At 46.1% G+C, this 11,864-nt stretch overlaps 1 protein-coding gene across 1 annotated transcript; it reads right to left on the bottom strand.

Annotated features, from left to right (window-relative positions):
- Window positions 1-548: 548 nt before the first annotated feature.
- USP27X (ubiquitin specific peptidase 27 X-linked) lies at window positions 549-5,432 on the bottom strand. Its single transcript, XM_058535068.1, has 3 exons — window positions 5,376-5,432; window positions 2,680-5,107; window positions 549-871 (listed from the first exon to the last, which is right to left on the bottom strand). Exons 1-2 carry the CDS (start codon window positions 5,430-5,432, stop codon window positions 2,783-2,785), a joined length of 2,382 nt encoding a protein of 793 aa, XP_058391051.1. The 3' UTR covers window positions 549-871; window positions 2,680-2,782.
- Between the last annotated feature and the right edge of the window lie 6,432 nt (window positions 5,433-11,864).

Genomic DNA, 11,864 nt, shown 5'->3' with positions numbered 1-11,864 from the left:
GTGGTCTGTGCCTTCCACCAGTGGAGACAGGGAGGTCAGCTTCAGCAGTCTCGCGCCATTCATATTTCTTAGAACTATTCCTGAGTGCAGGGTATTTAAAAGACAGTTTCTGTATCAGACAAACCCAAAATGAGGAACATTCTATTAAAAATGCTAATGCCATACAAGACAAAAAAACGTTGTGGAAATGTTCCAGATTAATGGAGGCTAAAGAGACATGACAACTAAAAGCAATACCTCACCCTAGACTAGATGCTGTGATGGAGAAGGAAAATGCTATAAAGGACATTATCGGATCAACAAACAAAATTAGAGTACAAATGGTAGATAATACCGTTGTATCAATGTTAAATTTACCGAAGCTGTTAACTATACTATGATGTAGAGAATATGCCTATTATTAGGAAATGCACGCTGAAGTACTTAGACATGAAGGGCCATGACGTATGCAATGTGTGTAAACTTGACCCTGATATGGTCCAAAACTAGACACACACACACACACACACACACTTATGAGAGACTGCAGACAGGCAAACAATAAAGCAAATGGGGTAAAATGTTAGCAATAAGTGAATCTGGTAAAGGGTATACAGATGTTCTTTATACTATTTTTATTTTTGCAACTTTCCTGTAAGTTTAAAGTTATTTCCAAATAAAAATGTTTTTAAAATGTAAAAGAGTTTCTGTACAGGCAGTCAGAACCTGGTGGCACATGCCTGACTGAACTCTTCTGTGGCAGAGAGGAGGGATGAGGACATGGCTTTCTTCCCAGGCAGGGCTACCAGACACATCCCAAAAGGTAGTCAGACACCCTGCATGAAGCTGCCAAGTGGCATCTGAGGCCATTCATCTCTTGATCTTCCCCATTCTACAAGATACCAAAAATAACACTTTTTACATTTTCTCCTGAGGATTATGGGCCCTGGGTGTTGGTGAAAATTTGGTTATGAAAGGAAGGTGTATTGGTTCATTCATCCATCTAATAAATGTTTTGAATATCTACTTACTATGTGCCAGAAACTGTGCTAGGGGCTGAGGATGCCTCTCAGAGGAGACACAACCCCTGTCCTAAAAAAGCCTATAAGCTAGTTTGGGATGCAACCACAACCACATAAATAAATGTATATTTCCAAATGAGTTGACCATGAAATAGACTTGGGAAGCCCTGGGGGAGCCCAGCCTTTTACCAGAGCCAATGGATTCAAGCCCCATGGGTCTGATATACATTCATTCCCCGCCCCCCAGGATTTTCTAGATTGTAGGTGCTTTTGTACCTGATGCTGAGGGAGAAAGGAACCACCAGTGCTTACTCCATCCTGGAGGCATCCCATCTGTTTCGGCTTAGCTCTCTGCAGGCTGCTCTGCCCTCTGTGAGAATCAAGGAAGAGGCCAACATGCCACTCCATCACTACCCCTGAGCTGGTGGACCAGTGAGTTTGGAAAACAGTGTTTCTGCTGATCCATGCCTGCAGGTGAATGCAGCAGCTACACCCATAAAGCTTTTGGAAGACCAAGACCACCAACACCCTCGTATGGAAGCCTGGTAGCATACTGGCCCTGAGTCCCATCACTGAGGTGCTGAGTCACGAAAACAACATGATGGTCTTCCAAATGGACAGAATAATGACTTCTGGGGACAGTTGTGGCTCTCCTCAACCCTGGGTATGGAACCAACTATGATGCCCTGCACACAGGGACGACAGTGGAGTCCATTGCCTTGGGGCTCCAAGTAGACAGTGCTGGGGAGGGAGTTGTAAGAGTGTGTATGTGTGACTGCATGTGACACGATGTGTCCTTTCTGTCCATGGGTCTCAGGTGGGACTGACCTCACCTCTGCTGCACTCTGGTCCTGGTTCAAAGAAGTTTCAGATCCAACAAACGTTTACTGAGCCCCTACAAAGTTCCAAGCCTTTTACTTTATACTTTGACACATTTTATATCATTTAATCTTTAACAATAACCCTTTAAGGTAGGAATTATCTGCATTGTACAGATGAGAAAACAATCGCAAAGAGGTTCATTGATTTGCTCAAGTATATCATACAGCTTTTTTTTTAAACACTCACACACTATACTCTTAGCTGAGGCCTGTCTGTGTTGGTTGCTTATCTTACAGTACTTCTTGTCTTCTCTACTTTTGGAGCAATTGCTCCCCTTATACAAGCCCCCTTCTTTCTTCTCCTTTCACTAGCCCACGTGGGCTTTTCTTTTTTAATACTGCACTTAATAGCACAAAAAAATCACGAATACAAAGAAACTGGCAAAGGTGTTTGTCAATGAGATATCCCTGCCTCCTCCACTTTTCCGCTTTCATACCCATATATGTAATGGGCTACATTTTTATAAACTTTACTTTTCCCCCCACCAAAACATATAACTGTTAAGTGATTGGTCAGTTGAAGCTGAAACACCCATGGAGAAAGATGTTTTACGGTTACAAGGGCACACCCCCCCCACCACCCCCCTCCCACCCCACACTTTCCCACACAATCTTTTGGAGGAATATAGGATATGTACCAGTGTCAGGATTTCCCTGCTCCTGCCTTCCCCACCCAGAGCATTCCTGCCATTTAATTTTCCTTTAAGTGACTGCTTAGACTAGAGCCTCTTCTCCCACCCCTTCTATTTCTCTTCCACTCAGGACCTTTCAGACACTGGGTACTGTTCAATTCTTACTCTGTCAGGCCCATGGGCCATGCAAGTAGGTCCTTTAAAATCTCGATGCCAGTTGTAGTATGGGTGTCATCATCTTCCATTACAGGTAGGTCTGTGTGTCACTTCAATAGGCTTGCGTATTCATTTCTTTCACTTTTTCTGACTCATGTTCCAGGACTTGTTTGTGATAGAACAGTAAATACCCTTCACTGTCCAGAACGTCCTTAATACTGGCCTTGGTGATGACAGCATCATCACACTTGAACCACTGGTCCTTGTGGTGCCGGATGAAGCTGGTATAGTGGCCACTCTCCAAGGTTCCTTGGTGATTAACCACAGCAAACAAGGAATACTTATTCTCGTCGTTTCCACTATTGGTTGGCAGCTGCAACTGTCCATTCATCCTGCTCTCTTTACTTGAGGCCATAAATGGTGTCATATCCAGCTCCAGAGGAAAGGATATGTATGTAGTGATCTTGCGCCTCTGTTTGGCGGAGTGTTCAAACCGTTTGAAATGAAAACACGCAACAACAGGTAATTTATTCATTGTGAGCTGTTTGGTGGATTCCTGGTAGCTCTGGCAACTACCGCATTTGATTTTGGCACTGCTTCCTAAGTGCTCTGGCCTCGTAAACCTTCGCAAGCAGTCCGTGAGGGTGGTGATTCCTGGTATGTGGCTTTCCCCATTCACACTGCTCTCCCTCCCTGGGCTCATGGGCCAGAAGGAGGTGCAAGAGCCAGGCAAGTCCAAACTGATGTCCCAGCATGGGTCTATCGTGGTGGAGACACCATGGCAGGCTTGACAGGTGACATCAGACTGCAGGCCACCTGTGAAGATTTGGTCTATGATGCAATTACAGTGGTTGGGATTGTTGGCCGCCTTCCCAGCATCATCACCTTTGCAGTGCCTGTGCAGGACATCTAACGCTGCAATGAGGAACTCATGGGCATCCTGTTGCCTGTACCCTGCTAAATGACGTGCATGGATCCATACTAGGTGCAGTAATTTATAGGGAACGTGAGGAGATGGGTTTCCAGAATACAACTCCCGAAAAAGTGAAGCCATCTCACAGACCAGACACAACTCGGGACTTGGCATTTCACATCTGTGCCTGTCAGAGAGAAAGAAATCTCTCAGTATCGGAGTGTGGGTAAGGGCCTGGACGATGCAGTTCATAAAGCACGTGTTGCCAAGATTGATTAGTCCTCTTAAACCGATGGTAAAGCTGGAGGTGATTCTTCTTCTTCTTGGGTTGTGTCCCAGCAGTTCTAACTCGGGTTTGGTTGTCTCCCAGGTTGGATATTTCTCACCAAGGCCTGACATTGAACACTGCTGGTGAGAAACCTCGGTTGAGGTGGAGGCTTGTAATTTCAAAGCTTCTCCTTGCTCTTCTTTGGCAATTTGTTCAATATCTTTGTCATATACATAATCCTTACACATAAAGCAGTATATACCTCCATAATAAAGGTCTACGGCTAAGTTGTGTTGTTTTGTCTCAGCGTGTTCATGAATGTGTTTCTCTGTGAAGCAGCCAAAGAAGACACAGGAAAGGCAAGAGTGGAGTCTGTTCAAATGGGTGCCGCACACATGGCAGATGCACGACTTTGCCTTGCTTTTCCTGGTCTCTGGGGTTCCACACCACACGAAGCACTGGTAGATCACCCGCAGTTCCTGCCTCCAGTTCTCTCCCACCTTAAAGCTGTTCACGTGGGAACAGCCTGGTGGACCCACAGTGAAATCCACATCCAGGCATCCGCCCCCAGGGCCGCGCCGGGGCCGGGGCCGGGGCGGGGGCCGTGGCCTAGGCTGTGGCGGGGTACGGAGCCGTGTCTGCGGTCGCGGCCGAGGTCGGCGGCGGGGGGCACGACTGCGCCGCGGAGAGGGATCGGGGGGCCGCGGGGGGTCGGAGGGGAGGGTGGGGGTTGGAACCTCGTCGCTGCTGCCGCCACCGCCGCTCCGCGCTGGGTTCTCATCCTCCAGCTCCTGCTTCGGCTCCCCCTGCAGCTCCTGCTCCGCCTCCCGTACCGGCTCGGGTTCGGGCTCCAGCTTGAGCTCAACACGGCGGCCCGGACCCTCCGCCGTCTCCACCTTCCCGGTGGCGTCCACCTTCCCCGCCGCCTCCACCTTCTCGGCGGCGTCCACCTTCCCCGCCGCCTCCACCTTCCCTTCCACCTTCGCCTCCACCTTCCTCTCCCCCTTCTCCGCCGTCTCCGCCGTCTCCGCCTCCTCTACCTCCTCCGCCTCCACTGGCGGCGGCTCCTCCCCCTGCTCGCAGGGCTCGGGCGGCCACTGGGCGTGGCGCCGCGGGGGCCACGCAGACCTGGGGTGTCCCCCGCCCGGCCTGAGGGAGCGCGGTGGCTGTGGCAGCTGGACCCAGAAGGGACTTTCACTGAAGGAGGCGGCGGCGGAAGCAGGCGACGCCCCCGGGAATCCTCCCGCCGTAGCCCCCTAGCGGAGGCCGCTCTGCAGCCAGGCCCCGTTTCCTTTAATTCAATGTTTCCCAAACTTGCTTGTTCACGAGAATCACGTGGGGAGCGTGTTAAAATTACAGATTCCTCGGCTCCACCCGCAGACCTACTGAATCAGAATATCGAAGGGAGGTGCTCCGGAACCTGTATCTTTAACTAGGGCCCGAGAGGATTCTTATGATCAGGCAAGTTTGGGAAACACAGCTCTAATTCATTGAGGCTGGCGGGAAGGGGGGCGGGGACCGCGCAGTCTCTTTAAGGCGCTTCCAGTTCTCAGCTCCAATCGCTGCTCTGACCCCCTTCATCGTCTCCTCCCCTCTCCTCGTCCTTTCCTTCGTCCGTGCGGCTTCCCTCAGCACTGCGGGTCCCGGGACGGAGGGGTAGGCTAGTCCAGAAACTCCTCTGGGGCTGTGAAATGTCCACTCAGAGGCTGGGTCCTGAGGAGTGCGGTCAGAAGCTGTGATAGGCCATCATCTCCATGGCTGAGCCTGCCCCTAGCCGTGTCCCAGGCTCCCCTCCCACTCCAGGTTCTGCCCTGCCAGATAAGGATGAAGCCCCAGCTCCATTCTGGGGCAGGCCTGGACCCCAGATCCGGAGGAGCAGAACTCCCAAGGCCACTGGGCCTGAAAAGACACGTCCCTTTGCCCATCTTATCGGTGCTTTGCACAGTCTGTGCCTGCTCCTCGCCTCCTGCTCCGGCTCCCAAGGCCGCGGGTGGGTTGAGGGTTTGGCAGCCAGCCTTCTGGCCCAGCAGACGCTGAGCAGCCTGGGGACAGCAGGAGGGACAAGACACTACAAGGCCATGCCTGCCTATAGCTGGCACCTCCCCTACGGCTGAGAGAGCGGCCTGAACTACAGGACACTGCCTCCAAGACCCTCAGGCCCTAGCAGAGTCCCAGGTCGGGCAGCAGGTGGGAGTGGGAGGGAAGCAGCTGCAGTTGTGGAGCTGACAGTGGAGGGGATGGATGGGCATGGGTCTGAGGGCCTCTGGAAGCTCCTGTGCTGAGAGCTGCTGGCAGTGGCAGCAGCACCACAGGGCCCACGAGGAGCAAGTGGCTCAGGCCTTGGGCACACTGGGGGATGTCGGGGAGCAGCCACAGGTGCTGGTCCCAGGGAGTGCGGCCCAGGGCAGGCTTCAGGACCTGGCTCAGAAGCAGCAGCCAGCCAGTGCTCGAGTATCAGGGAGAGTGTGTTCTAGGAAGAGTCTGGTCCCTGAGTCCTGGGGATGGCTGGCCTTGGCCCAGTACACACTGCCCGGCTTGTGGGGCTGTGCTGCCTGATTATACCCTAGCAGAGTTCTCCTTGGTTAGCAGCTGCCATCACCCATCCACCTATTCCCTTCCTCCGGGGAGGGGGGTGCCTAGGCCTCCTGAGGTTAGCAACAGGAGTTGGTTGTCAGGAATAAGGAACCCTTACGGAGGACAGGATGCCTGATTCCCATCTAGCTGAGGTCCTTAGAGCTGCCCTGGTGTCTCCCCTTCCTAAGCCAACTCTTGCTTCAATTCCTTGAAGCACCCCAGCATCCATCCAATAAATCTCTGCCCTTCGTGGCCTGCAACCAGAGGAACTGCAACTAGTGCATCCAGTGAAGGAACCTGCTCCTGCTGCTGCTGCTGCTAAAAATGACTGAGGTCATGCAGTGGGGCGGGGGGCACAGTAGGTACGCTCATCCCACCTCCACAGAGTAACAGACATCAGAGATCTAAAGATCTCTGTGTACCTGGGACTGTCTACCACTGAAGACTAACCATGGCAACCTGACTGCCTTACTGATCAACCTCCTGCAGAAGCCCACAGGTCCAGCATGTTCTAGAAGTGGGTGGCTCTGCCATCATTCACTCAACAAATGTCTATGCAGCTCCACCCCAGAGCCAGGGGTTGTACCAAGAGTTGTGGACACAGCACTGAACCAAACAGACTTGCCCCAGGGCCAGAATCAGGGCTGGGTTCCCCAAAAGGCAGACTAAAGAAGTGTCTAGGTCACCAACAGAGAAGAGGCACCAAAAACAAAAGAATCAAGAAAAAAATCTCGGAAACGGTTTGACATTTGATTTTTTTTTTAAGTAGTCCTCATGGGAAAAGTCAGAATTTTGTTGTACTTCCTTACATTCATTTCCTGATTGCATGTTGCTTTTGCTCTGAATCACGTGTGGGGGAGTGTCAGCATAATCCTTTTGATGCTTCGTGCTTGTATGGTTCTGGATTCAGTCTGGGCAAATGTCACCATCTCAGCCTCACAACGACCTGACTGCAGGCTAGCAGGAGGGGCTGACCTCAGGAGAGACCTCTCCTCATTGCAGTTGCGGTGCCTGGGGTTGAATACAACTCTGACCACAAGGTGGCAAAAGAGTATGTGACAATTCTTTGGATATTTGTTTTGTATGTTTATATAAAACTATTGGTTTATTTCAAAATACTCTCTAAAAATATTTTTTTACGTTGTGCTCCTTCTCACATTTTTAGGTTGACATCTAAAATTTTGCATCAAAAATGTCAGCTGAAAAAATAACATGATTTCTGACAAATATTAACATTCACAAACAGAACTTTTATGTCATGATTTTACATAAACCCAGTGAAACCTAAATACCTTAGTGATTTGAGAGCCACCATCATCTATTTTAAAAATTCATAACCAAGCTCTTCTTTGATGGTTGGAAGTCCTACATTTTCCCTTTTCTCCCTGAGTTTTCAATTCCATTCTATTCTTCTAACAGAATTTTATTCCAATAGTATATATTTTTGCACTTGAAATGATTTTATTGATTATACTATATTTCCCTGCAGCAAAAATATGTATCTATTTTGCTATTTAAGTCCTTTTTAAATGCTCCTGTGATCCTAAAGCTATAAGTGTTGTTTAAAAATTTACTCGTTTGAGTTATCATGACAATGTGTATGGATGGATCAAAACATTGTAAATATATTACAAATTTTGATAGGTAATTATTAAACATAAAAACAAAAATTTATTAGAGATAGGTAGGTCATTTTTTGAAAAAAGTTGGTATATCCATGGATAAATGTTGCTTATTTTTAGAATGAGACAGGATTCAGCATCAATTCTCTTCCTATTTTTCGTTTGGTTAAATGTTAGCACACAGAAACCTCATTTATATAAATAAGTAAATGGGAATCTACATTTTGTTTTAGCAATGTCACTTGAGTCTTTGAATTCCTTTGGAGATATATGGGGGGAAATTACACAATGATTTATATTCAAAATTATTTTTCATGATTTATCAGCTGACAGCTCTGTTGGGCTCTCCTTCAATTTTAATGGAAGCCATCTCAGTTGCAAAAGGATTTGATCCCTATTCATCTGTTAGAGCAATTTGTTTCTTCACCATTGACAGCAGTGTTTGGAACTGTTTCTCTGGTGTCCTGAGGATTTTACACCACAGGGCAGTGTACCCAGGTAAGATTCAGGTTGGGTAAAAGTTATGCTTTTCTTTTGTGAAGTGCGAAAAGGACTATTGTGAAAGGGGAGATGGAAAAAGAGAACCAGCTTGATTCCTCCACTGCAAGTGTGTTCTCTGGCAGATCAACTTGAGGCAATATGAAATATGAAATTTGAGGTCGTAGACATTGATCCCCTTAAAATTCTAAGTGCTTATTTAAACCGTGGAAAGTCTTCCTGTACCACCAGGGTAATGCACACTCCACTTTTAAGGTTGCTGGTTTATATTTATTATTATAAAAGTAATATATACAATATTTGTAGTTTTGAAAAGAGCATAACATGAAAAGTTAAAGCCCCTCGCTCCCCTGCCAATCACACCCAATTCTATTCCCCTGAAATAACCACTTGTTAACAGTTTCTCATGTATCCTTTGAGAAGTTTTCTATGCAAATACAGGCATGTTTTATACATTTATCCTTTTGATGAAATATAAATGAGACTGTAATATACGTATTGATCTACAACTTAGCACTATATATTGGACATCAGGCAGTTCTCTCCAAGTTGATCTACACATCCAATGCAATGCCAATAAAAATTCCAATGAGTTTTTTGGGGGAGACTTTTACAAAATTAATATGGAAGAATAAAAGGCATTTCCCCCCTTTCTCGTTTCTCCTTCTTCCTCCCAGAAACAAGGATTTAATGGCTATGGCTGAGTAGCCATCTTGTAACCCAAAAACTGATTACCTCTGGACCTATTCTTACATGAGAAAAAAAAAGGCATATTTTACCAACTCTAAGAGGTACATCTCTTCATGTTTCAACATCTCTGAAATCTTTGAATGATAGTTTATGATTATATTTGGCAGCATGTTTTTTTTTCTTAGTGGCACATAAAATAATGGTGTGTCTTACAGTCAACAGTGTCTTAGAGTCTATGTAACACTCGTAACATCATCCTATTTGAGCCTTTGTTATCTGGATCTCTGTTATGTGTAGCTGAATACAGTTTCTAAGAGACAGCAGGCTTTCTGTTTCACTCCTACTGAAGTCCCAAGTCCTTACCCTGGCCTTTAAAGCCCTACACAATCTGTCCTTGGTCACTTCCTATCACTTGCTTCCTATCAACTCAGCCTTGCCTCAAACTAGGTTTACTGCTGTTCCTTGAATAAGCTAAGCTGGCTCCTGCTTCCAGGCCTATGCCCTTATTGTTTCCTCTGCTTGGAAAACTCTTCTCCTAGAAATTCTCATGGCTTTCTCCCTCACTTCGTCAGATCACTGCTTAAATGTCACCTTATCTCAGAGTCCTTCCTTGACCTCTATATAAAATAACACCCCATACCTGCTTTATATTTTTATGTTTTATTTTTTTTGAGGAAGATCAGCCCTGAGCTAACATCCATGCCAATCCTCCTCTTTTTGCTGAGGAAGACAGGCCCTGAGCTAACATCTATTGCCAATCCTCCTCTGTTTTTTTCCCCTTTTTCTCCCCAAAGCCCCAGTAGATAGCTGCATGTCATAGTTGCATATCCTTTTAATTGCTGTACGTGGGATGCCGCCTCAGCGTGGCTGGACAAGCAGTGTGTCAGTGCGCGCCCGGGATCCGAACCTGGGCCGTCTGTAGCAGAGCGTGCACACTTAACCATTAAGCCACGGGGCTGGCCCCCCTGCTTTATTTTTCTTCAAAACACTATCACCACATCATGTATTAAATATTACACACACATACACATGCATGCACATACACATAAAATTACCATAATATAAACTCCATGAAAGTAAGATGTTCACTATTCTATTCCCATTGCCTCTTTGGCACTTAATACATATTTAAATATTTGTACAATAAACAAATTAATGCTTTTCTTCATGAGTGAAGTCAACCATATTTTCATGTTTATTGGTCATTTTGTATTACCTTTATTTGTGAACTGACTGTTCATATCCTTTGCCTATTTTTCTTTTGGGTTCTTATTAATCATAATAATAAGTAACACTTATATAGCCCTTGAAGTATGCCAAGAGTTGTTCTATTAAATTGCTTAATCCTCACTACAATAAGAAGAAGTAGGTGCTGTTACGATCTCCATCTTACAGGTGAGTAAACTGAGGCACAGAGAGATTCAGTGGCACCTAAGGTAACATAGCTAGTAAATGATGGACCTGGGATTCAAACCCAGCAGTTGGAATCTAAAGTTTGGACTCTTAACTAAACTATTAGCCCTTTGTCTGTCATAGTCTAGTATATATATATTTTCTCATTTATCATTTGTATGTTATTTAACTGTTGTATTTTATTTCATTTTTTTTTTACCATGTGATGTTTAAGATTATTATGGAGTCAAGATTCACAAACTTTTCTCTATGGATTCTGGATTTTAGTGTCGTGGTTTTTTTTTTTGGATTTCGTTTGTTTTTCTGATTATAAAAATGTAGTGTAAGTGCAAATCCTGAGACAAAAAAGAGCTTAATGATTTTCAGAAATGAAAATAAGGCCAGAATGGCTTAAATTTGCTAAGAAGGAGAGTGGTACAAGATGGGGGTGAGGATAGAGATGCAGGCAGGGATCAGATCACCTGGAGCCTTGTAGATCACTGTGTAGGATTTGAATATTATCCCAATTGCAATGGGAATCATTTGGGGGATTTAGCCAGGGAATAACATGATATGATTTATGATTTACATACAATAATTATAATCAAATAATGATAACAGTAACGAACATCTATTGATTGCTTATGATATTCCAGGCACTATTTTATAAGTACTCTACTAAGTTATTTAAACCTCATAACACCCTGATGAGGTAGGTCCCAATATTATTCTTACTATACAAATGAAACAGGCACAAAAACATCAAGAACCTTGAATTTGCTAATTCTTATTCTCTGCTTCTATACCTGTTCCCATTCAGAATACACCTACTATCAACAATAAGATGTCTGACACCTACTTTGTCCAGGCCTCCTGATGTCTCACTAGTGGTCTGCAAGTCTTCACTGGGCTAAAGAAAGGGAAATGGCAAGTCCACTCAGCACCAGGGCCCTTAGGTCTGGGAGCTGGTCATTGGGAAGACCCATCCCATTTGAACCATGCCAAGCTGCCCAAAGCTCAGGAATAGCCAACATGCTGGCCCATTCATGACGACCGAGGTAATCAGCTTAGCAGCCCCTGCTTACCATTGGAGCAAGACAAGGCCTTGCACTTTGCACTCCCATAGCCATACCAGCAACCAGGAAACTGAGGAATGGGCTCATCAGGATCCACCACAGGCTTCCAGGAGATGCCAGGCCTACAGACAGAAGCAGCAGGCTTAGTGGTGTGGAAAGGG

The sequence above is a fragment of the Diceros bicornis genome, chromosome X, assembly GCF_020826845.1.
Source record: "Diceros bicornis minor isolate mBicDic1 chromosome X, mDicBic1.mat.cur, whole genome shotgun sequence".
Classification (NCBI taxonomy): Eukaryota; Metazoa; Chordata; class Mammalia; order Perissodactyla; family Rhinocerotidae; genus Diceros; species Diceros bicornis.
The sequence above is the reverse complement of the archived record's forward strand: the minus strand, read 5'-3'. Positions and strand labels throughout refer to the sequence as shown.